The sequence below is a fragment of the Perissodus microlepis genome, chromosome 9 (genome assembly GCF_051167445.1).
Source record: "Perissodus microlepis isolate ML-2025 ecotype Zambia chromosome 9, ASM5116744v1, whole genome shotgun sequence".
NCBI classification, from domain to species: Eukaryota; Metazoa; Chordata; class Actinopteri; order Cichliformes; family Cichlidae; genus Perissodus; species Perissodus microlepis.
The window spans coordinates 23,877,728-23,897,298 of record NC_140469.1 but is presented as its reverse complement, the minus strand read 5'-3'; the positions used below and the strand labels follow the sequence as shown (position 1 = coordinate 23,897,298).

The window sequence follows — 19,571 nt, the reverse complement described above, 5'->3', positions numbered from 1 at the left end:
AAAGAATCCTGCCCCTGCTCCCACAACATGAAACATTTTTGGGGGATGTTTCAGTTCAAGTTTTTAGAGTTAGTATGGAGTTTAGTCCTTTTTATGTTTCTAAGTTTAGTTGTACTTCTGGTTCATGTTTTCTTGTCTCAGTGTCATCCCCCGTGTTTCCTCTGAGAGTCTGTCATGTCCTCTGTGTATGTTCCTCAGTCATGTCCATGTGTCCCTCCGTGTCTTGTCTCCCTTTTCTGTTCCCATGTTACCTGCCTTGTTTTTTATTCCTTGTCTCCCTTGTCAGTCATGTGCATCCATGTGTGTTCTCCACAGTCCGTCATGGCTCTGTGTCCCTCACTCATTCGTCCTCTGCATCTCCTCAGTCTGTCTGGTTCCCATGTCTGTCCTCCCCCCGGTCCCAGTGTCAAACCTGTGAGTCCTAGTCTGTGTTTTAGTGTGCTTCCTATTTTATTTTGACAGTTTCTCGTCCTATGTTCAGTGTGTTCAGTTTCTCTTCCCCTGTCTCGTTATGTCTATTCGTCCCAGCTGTGTTCCCCATGTGTTTCCTTTCTCCCTTAATACCATTGTATGAGTTTCCTTTTGCTCCTCGTCAGGTCGTCTGTCCGTTGTTCATCATGTTCCAGATTTTTCCCATATCCAGGTTCCGTGTTCCATTTATTTTAAACTTATCTTCTCAGTTTAGTTTATTGTTTAGCTTCATCTTACTTCCCTTCTGCATATCGTAATTTTTTTTCCTTCAGCCTAAATACAGGGAGTGCAGAATTATTAGGCAAATGAGTATTTTGTCCACATCATCCTCTTCATGCATGTTGTCTTACTCCAAGCTGTATAGGCTCGAAAGCCTACTACCAATTAAGCATATTAGGTGATGTGCATCTCTGTAATGAGAAGGGGTGTGGTCTAATGACATCAACACCCTATATCAGGTGTGCATAATTATTAGGCAACTTCCTTTCCTTTGGCAAAATGGGTCAAAAGAAGGACTTGACAGGCTCAGAAAAGTCAAAAATAGTGAGATATCTTGCAGAGGGATGCAGCAGTCTCAAAATTGCAAAGCTTCTGAAGCGTGATCATCGAACAATCAAGCGTTTCATTCAAAATAGTCAACAGGGTCGCAAGAAGCGTGTGGAAAAACCAAGGCGCAAAATAACTGCCCATGAACTGAGAAAAGTCAAGCGTGCAGCTGCCAAGATGCCACTTGCCACCAGTTTGGCCATATTTCAGAGCTGCAACATCACTGGAGTGCCCAAAAGCACAAGGTGTGCAATACTCAGAGACATGGCCAAGGTAAGAAAGGCTGAAAGACGACCACCACTGAACAAGACACACAAGCTGAAACGTCAAGACTGGGCCAAGAAATATCTCAAGACTGATTTTTCTAAGGTTTTATGGACTGATGAAATGAGAGTGAGTCTTGATGGGCCAGATGGATGGGCCCGTGGCTGGATTGGTAAAGGGCAGAGAGCTCCAGTCCGACTCAGACGCCAGCAAGGTGGAGTACTGGTTTGGGCTGGTATCGTCAAAGATGAGCTTGTGGGGCCTTTTCGGGTTGAGGATGGAGTCAAGCTCAACTCCCAGTCCTACTGCCAGTTTCTGGAAGACACCTTCTTCAAGAAACTGGCAGTAGGACTGGGAGTTGAGCTTGACTCCATCCTCAACCCGAAAAGGCCCCACAAGCTCATCTTTGATGATACCAGTCCGACTCAGACGCCAGCAAGGTGGAGGTGGAGTACTGGTTTGGGCTGGTATCGTCAAAGATGAGCTTGTGGGGCCTTTTCGGGTTGAGGATGGAGTCAAGCTCAACTCCCAGTCCTACTGCCAGTTTCTGGAAGACACCTTCTTCAAGCAGTGGTACAGGAAGAAGTCTGCATCCTTCAAGAAAAACGTGATTTTCATGCAGGACAATGCTCCATCACACGCGTCCAAGTACTCCACAGCGTGGCTGGCAAGAAAGGGTAAAAAAAAGGAAAACTAATGACATGGCCACCTTGTTCACCTGATCTGGACCCCATTGAGAACCTGTGGTCCATCATCAAATGTGAGATTTACAAGGAGGGAAAACAGTACACCTCTCTGAACAGTGTCTGGGAGGCTGTGGTTGCTGCTGCACGCAATGTTGATGGTGAACAGATCAAAACACTGACAGAATCCATGGATGGCAGGCTTTTGAGTGTCCTTGCAAAGAAAGGTGGCTATATTGGTCGCTGATTTGTTTTTGTTTTGTTTTTGAATGTCAGAAATGTATATTTGTGAATGTGGAGATGTTATATTGGTTTCACTGGTAAAAATAAATAATTGAAATGGGTATATATTTGTTTTTTGTTAAGTTGCCTAATAATTAAGCACAGTAATAGTCACCTGCACACACAGATATCCCCCTAAAATAGCTAAAACTACAAACAAGCTAAAAACTACTTCCAAAAACATTCAGCTTTGATATTAATGAGTTTTGTGGGTTCATTGAGAACATGGTTGTTGTTCAATAATAAAATTATTCCTCAAAAATACAACTTGCCTAATAATTCTGCACTCCCTGTAAAAGGCTCGTATTCTGTTAAATCCGTTCTCCTCTTGGTTTGTCTGCATTTGGGTCTACACCGTGCACTGGCCACCGGCGGTAACAGGTCGAGGACTTTTTTCTTTTGTTTGGAATGATTCCTCTTTTATCGTTTCAAGATTGAACATTTTGCATTTTTGCAAATACATGTCCAGATCAGTGTTGGTCAAGTTACTTGAAAAAAGTAATCAGTAACTAATTACTGATTACTTCCCCAAAAAAGTAATCCCGTTACTTTACTGATTACTTATTTTCAAAAGTAATTAATTACTTAGTTGCTTAGTTACTTTTTAAAAACACGATTTACAACCTGAATAGGTGATAAAGTGATAGATCTTTCAGCCCAATTCTACTTTTTCTACATAATCCATCATACAAAATGTAATCAAATGGAAAGGTCCCTTTTTAAAACTTGTTTTATTAGTTTTAATCTTTTAACTTTATGCATCAAGCAAAAATTTAATTGTATGCAACATTCAGTGACTGGAAGAAATTTGTTTAATATTTAAACCTATTTTCTGCACATTCCAGCACATAATTTTTTTTGTGTGTTTACACTCACTCTTTCAAATAGATGCAAGTAAAACACAGCAGAAAATAAATAAAATCAAAGACTCAGCGGTCCTGTTGCTCTATTTTCACCTGTAAAGCAGGAGTGGGGTAGGCGGAGGTTTACCCTGGTGCAGGTGTGCCGCGGCGGTCAGTGGAAGAATCCGCGAGTTTCTCTGTGAATTTCCCATTACGTCGTTGCGCACTCGGTGCTTGCTTGGAAGTTTAGGGGGGAGTTTTTTTCACTGTAAAAAGAAGTTTTCTTCCCACGCACAAAGGATGCTAATGTTTTTGTCACTTTTTATGGAATCAAACTTAAAGGAAGGTCAGTACTTCCACGCTTTAAACGCTGCACGCTCATACTCTCTCCCGCACTCGATATATTATCCACTGTTGATCTGCACACAGCTGTTGTCACAAAGGTCGCACTTGCTTACGTCACTGTCATGAGACATTCTCGCAAAAAAATCACGGTTTTAGTAACGCAGTAACGCAGCGTTCCTATGGGAAAGTAACGGTAATCTAATTACCGTTTTTGCAATAGTAATCCCTTACTTTACTCGTTACTTGAAAAAAGTAATCGGATTACCCATCTCTGGTCCAGATGTAATAAGAAAACATGGTAAGAAGTATGTTGAAGTTACAAGAAAATATCACAGGTCAATTTGGATCGAGGGATTCAGCTCCTGCATGGTGAGGATGCTAACGTTTAGTCTTGGCTAGTTTTGTAGTCTGAGGTTTATTTTGCTTCTAAGAGAATTACAGAGAAAAATTATTAGAGAGACTGATCATGCATTAGTGTTCAGCTCTTTGAACACAAAAGGAGGAGTGTGGGGATTTAGCCATAACAAAACATCTGCAATAATACTAGTATATTTTTTTTATATAACACATTTCTTTCATGTTGTTACTGTGTGCTGATGATGGCACACAATAAGATAGGTAGCATCTACAAATCACTGGAAACTGCTAAACAAAAAGTTTTTTTAATGGAATTTATATAACCAACACGCTACCAATTCAGCATTGTAAAGTTTTGCTTGTGTGACTGATGAAGTAAAATTCCTTGGCTCCAAAATACTGTTTATGAGTTCATCTGTACAGCTGAGTTTATTCCTGCTTTGCTCTGAATTTTTTTACATCTTTTTTTGTGTAACTTCTCTCCATTTCTCCACCTGAACTCTGGAGCAAACTCGGGTTTCCTCTACCTCTCTCTTCCCTTTTCTGCGGATCCCACTCTCCTGTCCTCCCTTGGTTGCTAGGCAGCGGCCAGAGGAAAGTGAGACACAGAGAAGAGCTGCTGTCAGCGTCACCATGGCAACTGTGTGAGTGATTCAGGTGGAGGTCAGGGAGAATAAGCTTTTTTTCAGTTTCTACCTCCACCCCTCAGTTCCTCTTTTCCTCTCTTTCTATTCTTCCTCCTTTCAGGGCTTCCTTTCATTTTCTCTCCCTTTGTGCAGACTGTCTGCCTTTTTTCTCCCCCCTCCTACTTCTTTCCTCATCATCCCCCCCTCATTCCTCTGTGATGCTAATCACAGGGAGAATTAGCAAAAAGGGATAGAGGTGCATTGATCTGCACACACACGTTGATCTCTTTATAATTCATAGAGACAGGAGCGCTTAACAAATATCTAACAGGCTCTTTAGGAGACACATATGCACTCCACACGCCGGCACTCACCTCTGCGGCTTTCTCTGTTAAGCTTGGCTGGGTCTTCATAATCACCCACCCAGTTACACTCCACAGGCATGGAGATGGGCCTCAGCCTGCCTACAAGTGCACACACAATCACAAGTTTAATAGTAGTAAAGCAGATGGGTTGATCAATAAAAACTTATGGTCCTCAACCAAAAATGTGAAACTGTTGTGCAAATTTTCACACTTTCCAATAAACAGGCTAAATGTTGGTACACTTAAAAAATAAGAATTAAAGGACAAGAAGAAGAGTTGTACTGAACTGATATTAACGATGAATAAGGGGTTTTAACAACATTAAAGCAGCCGTAGTAATTGCAGGATTCTTGTATTTCGCCAGCTTTGTAACAAGCTCAGTCGCTCTATGCTGGGCCTGCAGGTGGATTCATACTCACATAATGATTTTTATTTTTTCTAAAGCGGCTCAATTCTGCAGCATGAGATTGAACTCGGTTCCCTCGCGCTTTGTTTCTCCCTCTCACACAAACACTCAATCATGATAAGAGCGAACCGTATGTGGGCGTGGTGCAGTACACGGGCTCCTCCTCTTCTCGCCGGCGAGACTCTTGATCCAGGAAGGAGTTCGGTGACTCAGAGCGCTTAGCAGCGCTGACGCCACCATGGTTACGAGATGCTTCATCACCAGACAAGGCTCCTGTCTCATCTCTATAGCAACAGCAGAGGCAGATTTTTAACAAATGGACGTCAGTGTCAGAGCTCATCTTTGCTGTCACCTGTTCCACTGTTTTATCCTGCTTTTATTTTCAGCTGTTTAAAAGACCCAGGTTAACTACCTGGGTGTATATGGCTCAGCAGGTGGAGGGGGGATGTAAAGGTCCTGGAGGGCGGAGTTCTTGGTGGGTGTGCCTGAAGGCGTGGCTGAACTGCTGCCTGGGCTTCTGGTCGGCTGCAAAAAGTGGAAGTAGGGTTTGATTTGTCTTTTTTTTTCCTGGAATCTAAAAACTTTTGCTTCAAGTTCAACTTCTGACATAAAAATATGTCCTAAATATATCCTAAATATAACTATAATGTTAAATGGTTTGACAACTTCAAGAACCCAAGAAACACAGCACACCCATGACATAATACAGTAATGAAGCCATTGTAATTGTCTTTAAATAATCCCTTTTAAGCTTAAGTTATAGCTGAAAACTAGTACAGCTTTAAATAAAATTAGAAAATTTGGACATATCTCTAAATGGAAGAGATGTGGCTGAAAACCAGAATTGAATGGGCCTGATCTCCAGGCCCTCAAGAGGAACTGGATTACAAACAGACTCTGAAGCGAAAATCACTGCATGAGCTCATTAACACTGGTGAATTCATAGCTCATTAGCGCACACTGCCTTGCTGTGAAGGCCCCATTAATGCTGAACAACATAGGCAGGCTTTAGGGAAATGCAGAGAGCCATCAGTCCTTTTCTTGCTTTCTTTCTTTGCCGGAAAAGGGCTTGTTTATTACAACAAGCCACTGCCAAACACCATTTCGTATGTATTTTCATGGTTAGCATTGTTATGTAAATAATCATCCCTACATTATCCTTTTGATTCCTGGCCTCAAGCAATGATTACCCTGGAAATTTTACAATTTAAAAGCATTTACTTATTAAAAGTACTATTTGTATAACTAATATTGTTTGGCCAAATGAGTGAAAATACTAGTAAAGGTGCTGAACTCTGATTAAAGTCAGTGTATTGTCCATGTTTCATTTTTCTGTCTGACTCTCTAAAATTGTTAACACATTGACTGCAAACAGTGTACCAACTGTGACATCACCCACTGGTGCGCCTGCTCTAAAGCAAGACTTGCTTTATCCATCTTCTTGACACTAACGGGACTCATAATTTAAAAAATGAACATTCTGGTATTTAATATAACTAGAAACTGGGGATTAACACTATAAACTTATCAGGAAGGTGTTTGTCGAGATTATGAATCATTTTAATTAATTTATTTGTAAAGTGCCAAATCACAACAGCGGTCACATCAAGGTGCTTCATGTAATAAAGTAAAGATCCTACTATGATACAGAGAAAAGCGTAAAAATCAAGTCTGCTAATTTGTTTTTCCATCGACATCGAAAGAATGCAGCCTTGGTGCTTGAGTTTGGAAGCAGCATCCATCTTTTCTGTACAGTCTATGTATAAAACACAAACTTGATCTGTTAGTCTTTGCATTTAAAAATTAATTATCTCTTATTCTTTAGGAAAATATCATCATTGGCAGTTATTGGAGGCATGTTTAGTGAAATAGGATAGATGGATGCAGATCTAGTTCAGGTTTGGAAATGTGAGCTTTTTGATCAATTGTGAACTATGAGCTACTTCATTTTATTCTGCGTGAACTAAACTTTGAACTAGCTCATGTGAACCTGCACGTCACTGACGTTTGTTGGATTTGGTACTGGAATTGGCCTTCGCAGAACTTCATTGGGGGGGTAATCGGGGACAGGAATCGACCTGCATATTTCTTCAACTATTGTGAAAACTCCATAAGCTTCCATTAAGACTGAAAGAGATATTGCAAGGAGGGACTACTTACCATTTAGGACAAAATAAAACAAAATCAATATCCCTTCCTATAAGTGCAAAGCGAGCACAGTGGCAGCTCAGTGTAGTTATTATCTTTTTTTACCTCCATAAAAAATGATCATTGTGTCCCCAGGGCTTAGAGCATACTGTGTTATAATATCCAATTGCAACTATAGCCAAACTACAAAAATAAGAACAAAGTTGTGTTCTTCTCCTTTGTGTTTTCCCCCTTTGTCTAGATAATCAGTGATAATTATAGTGCCATACTCTAAAATCATAAGAGATTTGGGAACGTGGCTTGAGGGCACCATCAGTTTTCGTTTCCCTTTCAGTCCAGTGTGTTTCAGTTGGCAAACAAAACCATGCTGAGCCACTGCTCCCTGACCTAATTACACGCTTTAGCTCCAGTCGTTCGGGAGAGGGAATGCTGTGGGGAATTATGTGGGCCAGTGCAGTGTTTTAATAAAGTCTATAAAAGGTAGAGCTAGTCCCACCTGCAAAGCCAGGGGTTTCCAGCGCATGTTCTTCAGCAGCGCAGGGGCAGAGCTGAGCGTGCTCTGTGGACGCTTCTTCAGGGTCAGGGACACGATGCCTTTATCGGCCCGCAGCGAGCCGACCAGGTTACGTAACTGCCAGCCCACCTGTGAACGAGAGAGGACGTGGAATTAGAGAGTAAAGTGATCTGCAGAAAAACTAGAAATCCTCTATATACAGAACAAAACAATCACACCCTTATTTATACAGTAAGTAGCCTTTATGTGCAGCCTGAAGTTTGAATTCTGTCCACGTCGTGATCGGATCTCTCTTGTTGAGCCTTCTGTGCAAGGCAAGTGGGTGTGGAGGTGGAAAGTCTATCTATAGAGCTTTCATGTGATGTAACCTGCCCTCAATTTGAAAACAAATACATGTGATCACAAATCGTTTTGTTTTTTGGTTATTTTTATTTGTATTTACCCACTATATTTACAAACCCACACCAGCGCACTTTTGTGAACAGAAACACACAAGGGTAAACAAAAGTAAACACGGCAACAGGAAAGTTGGGCTAGCTTCCCCTCACTGCAGCTATTGAACTGACTGAGATCTGATCATAATGCAGGAGGAGTTGTAAAGGTTAGAGGATCTGATTACACTAATTGGAAAACAAGCTGCTTGCATTTGCACCTGCTATGCGAAGTACACGGTCCACAGTACAAATGTAAGGAGTGCCACTAAATCACCAAACACCAAGCAGGAACTTGGTTTAAGTAGCTAATAAAATCATTAGACAGAAAATTAATCTTCATGTGATTCTTTTCTGACGACACTGAAAAACTTATCAGTAGCAAGCAAGGATGAAGCAACATGGCGATTATTTTTTTTCTAATAATCAAATAATTTAAACCCTCGTTTTAACACTCAACAACGTGTCCATCTTTCAAACTCCTGAGATGCTTAGTTCATATTCAGCAGCTAGCAGCTAACTTAATCTGTCTGAGGTTTGCTGCCAAGCAATAAGGTATATCTATTTGAGCTTTTTTTCTTGGTCCTTACCAAAAAGACCAGCAGATTTTTGTAAGAACAAAAAACACTGAGGTGAGAAATGCAAGAATTCTATATATCTCATTCAGAGCTGATCATCTGACCATCAGCTGTTAATTTCTCATGACACATGAGCATCACATTATCTCTTTTGTGTTATTTCATCCAATTGTATTACATAAATACTATCTCAGCAGCTTCAAAGGTTTATTTATTGTCAGGGTCCAGAAGTGAGGACCCACTTAGCCAAGTCCAAAAACCAAAAAGAAAACTTATTAAAATCTAATAAGAGCATTCAGAGAGCGCAATTATTCCAACAGGCTTCCATGAGCAACGGCTGTCTGACCTTTGACCTATAACCTGACCTATGTATAGCCAAGCTATGTACTCACATCCCAAAAGGCCTAGTATATTGTTGTGAAGTTTGAAGGCGATCCCGCTTTTCTTAGTTTTAATTAAAATTTATTTCAAATCTTGAAAGTGGTCTTTTTTTCTTGAAATTTTTAGTGTTTAGGTTTTTTTTATTTTTTGGAACCATCTTAAAATTATATTATCTAGAGAACTACTTGCGCTAAATCTTTTTTTAGGGTCAAATTAACAGCAGATGTAATGTCAATTTTGTCATACGACGTCATTCGCAAGAGTGTCAATGATAAGCCTAAAAAAGCCATAGCACACAGACAAGAGAGGGGGGTGAAAACAGGGAAACACAGGGGAGACTAGAATTTCAGTAAAATCAAAACAGCACCCAAAATGTAATAATATCACAAGAACCAAAAGTTAGCATGACATCACAAAAAAATCCAATTCTATCATTGTTTTAAATCAGTTTTTGTAGATACAAAGAATCAAATAAGATTTAATGGTTTACTGAGTAAACACAAAAAACTGGGTACTCAGTAAGAGAACACACACCCACAAACACACCAACAAAAACTCACCACGGTCTGATGATTGACTTGAATGACTTCATCTCCTGCATGGATCTTCTTACAGCGGTCAGCCGGAGACTACAGAGGCACAGGAGCCAGAGAAAGAGAAGGCAAACAGACGACTATGAATTGATCTATCGATCCATGGGCACTGCTGAGGGGAAGTTTCTCAGCAAACCCTACTTAAATAAGCTGCAATAAAGCAACAAGGGAAAGTCTTCCAGAGTCACTGATATGGAATCAGTTCTGATGTTATAAATATAAATATTTCAGATTTGCAGATAATCTGACCAATAACTGGTGTTTTTGGGGAAGTCTGCAGTTCACTAGGTCAATTTGTGAAAAGTGGGATATTAATAAACCTCTCACCCCTTCTGTAGTTCCTGTGATAACATGGAGTCCATCGTAGGTTGACTTTATGTACATTCCCTAATTGACAAAGGAATGGAGAAAAAATGTAAGTGCTCTATGATACTAGTAAATATTTGGAAATACACACTGATTTATGAGTTGTAAAATTAAAAACAGCTCTCACAGAAACAGAAAGTTTATTCTGGCTTTGTCCTGCTAAAAAAAAAAAAAAAAAAAAAAAAAAATCAAGCATCTGAGCCCAAACCAGATGGGAAGGTGTGTCGCAGCAGGATGCCGTAGTAGCCGTGGTGGATAAGAGCGTGTCCTTGAATTCTGAATTAATCTCCAACGGCGTTGCCAGCAAAGCTCCCCACACGCCTTCACTGCTACACCTCCATGCATCGCAGTGGAAAACCATATGCAGATATTCTCCCTTTATGTGCCTCAAAAATATGAGACTATACTCCAGATTTCCACTGATATTATGTCCATTCTTTGTGTTTCCAGACCGAGCAGGAACACATAATGCACACCCACAGTATGTGTCTCTGCTTTCTTGCTGGGAATATGATACAAAGATCTATACTAGTAACTACACTTATGGTTCCCCTCAGTTATGGTTTCTTTCTGAGACTGAGATGTTTGAACCCGAGGAAGTATTGATGTGGGCAGTAATAAGGTGCCATTAACTAGCAATTTCTGAGGCTGGTAACTCTGAAGAACTTCCCCTTTTTTTCCTGGAGTGGTGCCAGTTGGATCATATTGTTTAACAATTTTTGTGACTTGAAACTTGCACTTTAAACTTTCAAAATTTCAAAACTTTCTGGTCTGACTGATCTTTATGTCTTAGAGTAAAGATGTTTTACCCACTTTGAAGTTGAATATCACAGATTTAATGCCTACCAACAGTACGTCTTCAGGCAGTAAATTATGATCTCATAAAGAAACAAAAGGTTTCACCTGTTAACTTCTGACGAGGTCTACTTGTGAAGTGAAAACTATTCCAGGTAAAGAACTCATTAGGCTGGTTAAGATATTATCAATAATCTAAATTAAATCTGATTTATAGTTTGGTGATTTCTGTTATGTTCTACTCTAGAGGAAAATGTTAAAAATTTAAATAAAATAAACCAAAGCCAAAAGCCAAAGTTACCCCTTTGCTAGGCTACAGTCCACTTAGTAGCCAACACACTGTGACCACTCACAGCTGAGACAAATCATTTTCTCCAACGTGAACGGTTAAATTGTTAAACCTGAAAATAACAGGAAGGTGGAACAGCACTTTGACTGATCAATCATTAACACTCATTGATCTGCCAAAAAATTACTGATATGACTAGAAAATATGGTAACATGGAGACCTAACCTCCACATTATTTACAACTAGCATGAGATAAGCTAAGTTTTGTCATGCTAGCTAAGCTAACTGCAGGTTTGTAGTTTTTCAGTGACCATCACAGTCATGGCCAACAGTTTTGGCAATTACAAAAAATGTTTTTTGTCACTTCAGTATTTATGGAGATTATTTGTTCTATATTTTTCTATGATATAGTGCATATCATATACATTCAGTTCAAAGTTTGTTAAAGACTTTTATATGCAAATAAACCAAACACACACAAAGAGCCAGTATTTACAGAGTTGACTCTTCATAACTGTATCTGCAGTTCTCTGCAGCATACTGGATATTAGCTTCTGAACCAAATCCTGACTGATGACGAGCTATTCCAGCCTGATCAGTGCCCCAAGTTGATCACACTTTTTGGACTTCAGCTTGTACGCTCACTTTTTAAGGACAAACTGTAGATTTTTGATTGAATTAAGATCCGAAAAAATGTTAAATTTCATGATATCTAAGCCACTTTGATGGAAAATGGACAGATCATTCCCAAATTGCCCCTGCATCGCTGGAAGATGATCTTTAAGAATGTTTTCAGTATGGTCAATGGAAACATAGTTTGGAAACGGATGAAATGCTTAGGATTGTTCACTATATCACAGAAACATGTAAAAATATTGTAGCAAAAATGAACAACTCAGTGTTGTATACCAAGCAGGTGTTAGTTTCAACTGAATCCAAAAGCATAAAATAGCTTGTTTAATTATTGAACTGGAAATGACTCATTTGTGGCTCTTTACTCTCAAGTATGATGGAAGGTCTGTCATGCATGCAAGCATATGTGTTATATCAAATCAATTAATATTTTGAGTAGTTCATAGTAATTGCTTTTGTTTTTCAAAAGTTAAACAAAATCATGTTTTACTGTGTATGTTATTTCGACAAAAAAAGAAAAAGAAAGAAAAGAAAACAATGCTTGTATTTCTTCTTTGTCTGAGCCTACAAAGGCCGGACACAGTATGACTTAACACAATAAGATTCACATGTTGCATGAATAAACAGAAGGGTGGATCTTGGGCTGTTAAACCCAGACAAACAGAGTGATTACCAGGCCTTCAGAAGGCTTGATGTTGGTGAGGTGAACCAGCTCGAGGTGGGCTGACTGCGAAACCAGCGGGTCCGATGACACACACACAATGTGCTCGCACACCTCCGACAGAGTCTTGCACTACAGAAAAGGAGGATAGAACAGGGACAAACAGGGCTTTTATTTAGAGAACAAAGAACAAGCCATGTCTTCTAGCTGTCAAAATTAGACTATATTTCTAAGAAACCTTTTAGCCTTGTGCCTCAGCAGCTTCTCCTGCTGTTGCTTTTTCTATTGTAACTTTACCCAGGAAAAGAAACAGGTGGATATTTTTGCAGATCTGCTCTAAACCAAGTGAGAATGATTTGTTGCATATGCATTTTCTTTTGCTATTTACTTATTTAGAGTATTTTCTTTCTGTTTTGTGAAAATTGGACAAAACTTTGAGCAATGCAGGCACAAAAAGACCAAGAGCCATGATTTCTCTGTTCATGTGCTTGCCTGCTTGCAGAAGATAAGTAAACCTAAAAAAAAGAGACTTATTTATTTTACCCCTGTGCAATACGTCCCTGCAGTGCTCCAGTGGCCTTCTGATTTTGAGTCTGATTAAGGTTTGATTTTGGGCAAAGAGCCACTACAAGGTTGGTTCACATTAATCACAAAGATAGCTTTGGCTTTACTTTCCAGATATCTGTGACATAATTGTCTCCAACCAAATATAATGGGGATTATTTTGCTGCCCACGACACTGAAAAATTGCATCTTAACAAACTTTAAGAGCAACATTTTTTTCCTGGCAGACACAATGAGACTCCACTCAAAATGTTGTCAATAGTTTCAGACATGATTTCCCTAAAAAAAGAAAGTAGCTAGAAGAAAAAGCGCTGAGCGGATGTTTTGGATAATATCTGGCAGAGACTCCCAAGCATTTTCACAAACATTTATAAAAGAAACCACAGACGGTGAACTCTTGGTAGGCATCATATTATGGATTTTCACTCCCCAAGAATCTGATCTGTAAAAAAACGAGTGTCCATCTTATACTTTGTGTGTCATTTTGCTGCATTAATCTAACTGAGGGCAGCCATGCTGGCAGCAGAGTACTCTTGATTATGTCTAAATGAATCAGACTCATCGGTCTTCCTCACAGCCGACATGTCAATTTGTCATAACAGGGAAAGCCCGGGTGAAACTAATAGCATTAACAATGGCTCTGTTCCAGCAATTAGTGAAGCAGAGTTGGACAAATCAGAAGTGTGCTGTGAAAAGGGTCAATTAAACTTTAGCTGCCATCCAATCTTGGGACATGCTGATTTACAGTAATTGGGCTGCTTTGCAGATACTAAATGCTGCTAACATTTTCAAATGTAATTAATGTAATTTTTAAACATCTGAGCAAGGCAAACAAAATTTTAGAACCAAAGCCCAAGGTGGGACAAGTATACCCAACAGCAACTGCAAAGAAAGATAGAAGAAAGTAATTTGGTAATGAAGCAGTAAAACTTTAACAGTAGGTGAATTACATGATTCCCACAGGCACTGATTCTTCAAGGTGCTGGAAACATCTGCAGAGACTTGAATGTCCTCACAAAGATACACTACCATCACCGGTCTGAACCACTGATACAAGACAGAATGAATCCATACTTTGATTATGTTGATGCCAAATTATGACCCTAACATTCGAATGCTGCAGCATAATCAAGACTCATCAGGTCAGGCAACATCTGTTGCCCATACTCTCATTTGTACTCAGTGAGCATACAGCTGGCTTTGGCTGAGGTGGTAGAATGGGTTGTTTGCCAATCAAAAGGTCGGTGGATTGATCCTGAACTTCTCCACTACATGGGCAGGATACTGAACCATGATTTGGCCCCAATCCATCTAGGTGTGGTGTGTGTATAATAGCTGTATAATAACTACATGAATAAGCAGTTATAAATGTACCTAATATGTGTATGTGTGTTTAGAGTTTGAAAAGAAGATTGTTAACATCTAAATTCAAAAGATAAGGAATTTCTGAATTTCAGTCATATCACGATGAGAACTGACTGCAAATCTCTAATACTGCAGTTAAATTCAGTATCAACATCAAAACAATCAATTGAGCTCATTCAGAGTATTAGATTCAGAAAGAGTAGATCATTTAAATTTCTCTAATTATGTGACTCCAAAGCTCACAGTATATTTACAGTTGGATTTGAGTCAGAACAGTGTTATTTTCATTCTGCCAGTGTCGTGTAAATGCAGTATTAAGGATGAAGCTGAAGCCAGGAGGCAGCTGGCAGCTTGACTGAACTAAAGCTCAACTAAGCCTTGTTCTTCCCATAAAAATACAACAAGCTGTACTTCTGAAACATACGAATCAACTTTAAATAACAAAACATTAAATTGCTTTAAATTAAACAGGAGATTTGTTTTTCTTCCATCACATTTTTTGTTACTATTTTAGTCACTTCAAGTCTTCAGTTTTTCATTTGAGATATTTTACATGTTGGGTAAAACAATATATTAAGATTCTTGTAAGAACTATTAGTTAAGATTATTTAACATAGCATTGTGCAATAATACAGGACCTGTTTGAGGCTTGGTTTTACTCTCAAATTTAGAATTAGGTTTAAATGAGAGTCGGTACAAAAGTTATGCACTTTTGTACCGACTCTCATTTAAACCTGTGTGATGGTCAAACTTCGGATAAAATGACTGAATATGAATTAATGTCAATAAATATCTTCACCAAAATATGTGTATATGTGCCCCTCCCTCTACATACAGAGCGGAGCAGGCATCCGCCGCTGCAGGAGAAATTCTGGTAACATAACTGTGTTCAGCTAAAGTAATGGGAACCACTAATCTAACCATCCTCAGATTTAGCATTGCACCAATTCATGTCCGTAAAATATACCCAAAAAGTAGGAAGTAGATTGGAAAGACAGTTTTTGAAATGAGAGGAGGGACATACAAACCAAAATGCAAATATTTAGGTGTTTTTAATTATGTTTTGCCGGTTGTCTGCCTGGATTAGTTCACAAGTTATGCTTCATTACCTAAATTCTTAGAGTATAGCAGTAGTCACTTAAAATGTATTTGTGTAGGAGCGTTTCCTGGAGTCAACACACGTGAACCTGATGGGAAAAAATGACATAAATGAAAATGACATGCAATGAAAAAACTTATATAACAGTCTCTGGAAGCCACATTAGCCAGTTGAGGGCTAGATTCAAACTCGCACCAAAAATTTAAGCTGTTCAAGTGTGCTCTTGGTTTTATTGAGGAGTAGATGTCTAAAAAGAGGTTTACAAATGGGCAATTTCTTTTAAACAGTAGGTTTAAATGAAATTTTAGCAATCAAAACCTAGATAAAGCTTTCTATGGCAATGGAGTTAAACATGACCATTGTCATAAGACTAAAGGAGCTTTAACTTTAAAAGCTCCTTAATCACTACTTTAAGAGTAGTGCCTTAAATATGGAAAAAGGAACTTTGTTATGTAAGTATTCTGTGGCCGACAGTCACACAGGAGGTTACTGTTTCAGGTGATGTTAATATGCTTTTGAACATTTTACAGAGATTCACTAGCAGTTTCCTACTGTTTCAAGTCTTTACACTTGGCTAAGCTGACAGTCCAGGCTATAGCTCCATAAAAGAAAAAAAAAGTGATGTTGCTGATTGTCTCTGGCAGGGAGTTTAAGCTTCTGTGTTTGTGTGTGTGTTTTATCAGCAGGTATGAGGGGGATGTGGAAAGAAAAAGAAGAAAAACAGGATGCTGCCCATCAACACAAAGCAAATAAGCGACAGCTGGCCGAGGAAGCAGGACTCACCACATGAAGGATTTTGTTCTCCGTCTCAAACACCGTACAGTCCTACGGGACGAGAGAAATTTAATGTAGCGCAAGCAGTACATCCTGTCTTGCAAACACTCACCATCTCATGCTGCAACACTACCTCCGTATACAGTCTAGGGCTCACATTACTGTACCCCTACCCCTGACAGATAAAAACACGCCCACACAAACAGACACACTTATCTTTTATTTATATACACACACCAGTCATACATAAGACAGACTGTAAAGGACATAAATAGCAAAGAATTGACTCTCGCTCAAGGATGCAGAGGCTGAGGCTGCTGCATCACACCCACACAGACACACCGCTCTTTGGGGATATGGCACAGCAGCTACCCTCTGCCGCACACTTCAAGTGGCGGGGAATAAGAGCTATAAGCCTTCAAAACACACACACAAACAATTACACACACACAAACAATTCCACACACCTGCTGTACAATGGTGGTGAGCTCCAGGCAGAGCTGAATGACATTATTTCGGGTTACTGAGTAGTCTGCCACTGCAGCAAAGGGAGACCTGGGGGGAAAAGATAACACAGCAGTATGTCTTATAATGTTCCTGCAGCATTAGATGATGTGCAGAGGAGATGGACAGGAGCATTGTTACGGGGAGGGGAGGGAGACACGCCACAAAGACACGCATGTAAGAATCCCTTTAATTAGTGAGAGAGAGGGAGTTGCTTTAAAACACAATGGTAAATGAATCTGTGCACTCGGTGAACATAAAGCACAACCAAAAATCTGTGAGGCTCGAGCTGCAGCTAATCGCAGTTATTTTCATTATTGACTAATCACTCAATTTTTTATTTTTTTTTTTAAAATGTAATTGGAAGTTGTTTGGTCTGTTAACCATCAGTAAATATTAAAATCTATAATTACAAGAGCCTACAATGATGTTGTCAACTACTTTATTGAATCGAAAGTCCTCATAATTTGGCCTTTTTGTCTTTAAATTGACTAATTAATTAACAATGTCATCTATAATGGCGGGGGGGGGGAGAGATTTAAAAGTTAGGTTTTTGGTGTAAAACAATAATTATTTTGGATTTTGGCAGACTGCAATATTATTATGATTTATTACTATGAATAAATGCAATGGATAACAAAAGATGTAAAAGCAAAACAAAAAAACAAAAAAAAAACACTGGGCACTATTCAGGCTCATGTGCAACCCTGTGCTCTAATGCACATGCTGTTACATGAAACTGGCAAGACAAGAGACAGGAAATTGTTTTACATTGGAAAAAATATTTTGCAAAGTGGGAAACTAACAACAGTTTTTAAGATCAAAATATATGTAGTGTTATGTTTAATATGTAAAATTAAAAGTGATCAAATGACCCTTTTTAAGAATCGTAGAATCGCATACATTATATATTTTTTTTAAACATAATTGATTACTTGGTATCAATACATTTGCCACACAATCAAAAGCTGAACAACCAAAACTGGCACACAGGTAGATTTTATGTCCCTGAAGGTTCTTTATCTTTATCTCATAGCAACCACCTACCAATGGGCTAAAATGACCCATTTTATGTACTTTTACTAATTTATATGTTTATCATCATTTCATGGAAACTTCATATAATTATAATGCCTTGCCTTAAAACTTGAATATCTTGATAAATTAGGACATCACCTAACTGGACTATAATGGAATCGATATAGTAGAGTGGGACACAAGTATTGCAGGAGACCCACAAAAATGTGCTAATTTTTATGCAGTCAACCTCATGTTAATCTTGTATTTATTTATATACACAAGATCTAATTAAAAATGTTTTTTAAAAAAAAAAAAAAAAAAAGCTTCAAAGTAAATTGGAATACAAAGTACAATGTTTACATCTAAAATGTAGTGGGAGAAAAAGTACCCTGGGGCTGGTGCCACCCCGTGCCCCCACTCTGTACATACCTGTTAACTTTACGACAATGAAAGTAGTTATTACCTTACAAATTTGTAAGGAGAGTATGTTGTTTTCCCTTTTTGTTGTGTTTGTTTGGAGCAAATAAGGAAAAAGAAGAACAAAAAGAAGAGTTTTATTGTGATGTGGTGGCTTCATCTTTGGTATAGACTCACAACTGTACTCACAACTTTTCCACTTTATTGGTTATTCTTCAAAGGTGAATTGATTGTTTTGTTTGTTGAATATCAGAAATGGTAAGATACACTGACCACATGTTGCCATCTGTCTCGGAGTGGTTTTCAAATCTTAATAAGCCAGTCCTCATTTCCCTGCCTCAGTTTCCATCTCTTCGTTACTGAACGAATCAAAATCAGCACCAGTCCTTTCTTCTTGTTGGCAGCCAGTAGGCTTGTATGTGTCCTGGCTTGTTAGATAGTGGTACAGCTTGAAGGCTTGCTGGTAATTAAATCCACCAGATCTAAAACCAAATCATTTTGCCAGGACAAGCAGCAGAGAAAAGTGGCAAAGTATCATATTTATGAAGCTCAAAACAGAATGTCTGTTTTTTTGGCTCAATTAACCCATTACCAATTGGCAATTACTGACTTTGTGCAGCACAACAAACATCAATGCTCCATCACTTTATAGCATTAAAAAAAGAATCATTAAATCTATATTTAAAAAGCCAAATTGTTTATGCAACTACTATTTTGTTTGTAATTCACTACTACTGTCAGAAGGACAGGGTTATGCACTGTTAAGCTGTTATAACGATGATGATATAGAGGAGCTTTGGGAGTCTAGACTTGTTTAATTTATATTTATAAAGATCAATTTTGGTGGTGCAGAGGTTTTAAGAAGTTGAAAACTGGAGCCATAAAGAGTTAATTTGTGGTTAGCTTCCTTAGAGGACTTACAAACACTGGTTTGGAAAACCATAAATGGATGTCTGGACTGAACGCTGGATAGGTGACGTGGCAGAACATGTGGGGGTGGATTGTTGAAGCAGAGCTGAAGACTCCTCCACTGTCCACTGGCCTGCACATACTCTTGGCTTTTTAGATGGACCAATTAGTTGCCATCTTGGTGTTTGAAACTAAACATGACGATCAAGTGGCATATCTTACCAAAACTGAGGGATGTTGCAGTTTCATAGTAAAACATGCCCTACTTTCTCATCTATTTCACTCTAGATGAAACCCTAATTTACAGAATAAATGAGTTGCAATCAGAGGAGTCACCCTCTGT

At 38.9% G+C, this 19,571-nt stretch overlaps 1 protein-coding gene across 4 annotated transcripts in view; it reads right to left on the bottom strand.

Annotated features, from left to right (window-relative positions):
• The window catches only part of cnksr2a (connector enhancer of kinase suppressor of Ras 2a), a 118,006-nt gene that overhangs the window by 59,190 nt on the left and 39,245 nt on the right, over nt 1-19,571 (bottom strand). For all 4 annotated transcript variants that reach the window (XM_084939753.1, XM_084939754.1, XM_084939752.1 and 1 more), the window contains exons 4-12: nt 16,846-16,933; nt 16,388-16,429; nt 12,589-12,708; nt 10,160-10,219; nt 9,800-9,868; nt 7,832-7,978; nt 5,600-5,712; nt 5,317-5,471; nt 4,791-4,880 (exon numbers count right to left, since the gene is read on the bottom strand). In XM_084939753.1, the coding sequence (XP_084795879.1) occupies nt 4,791-4,880; nt 5,317-5,471; nt 5,600-5,712; nt 7,832-7,978; nt 9,800-9,868; nt 10,160-10,219; nt 12,589-12,708; nt 16,388-16,429; nt 16,846-16,933 (884 nt within the window). The remainder of the gene's footprint in view (nt 1-4,790; nt 4,881-5,316; nt 5,472-5,599; nt 5,713-7,831; nt 7,979-9,799; nt 9,869-10,159; nt 10,220-12,588; nt 12,709-16,387; nt 16,430-16,845; nt 16,934-19,571) is intronic.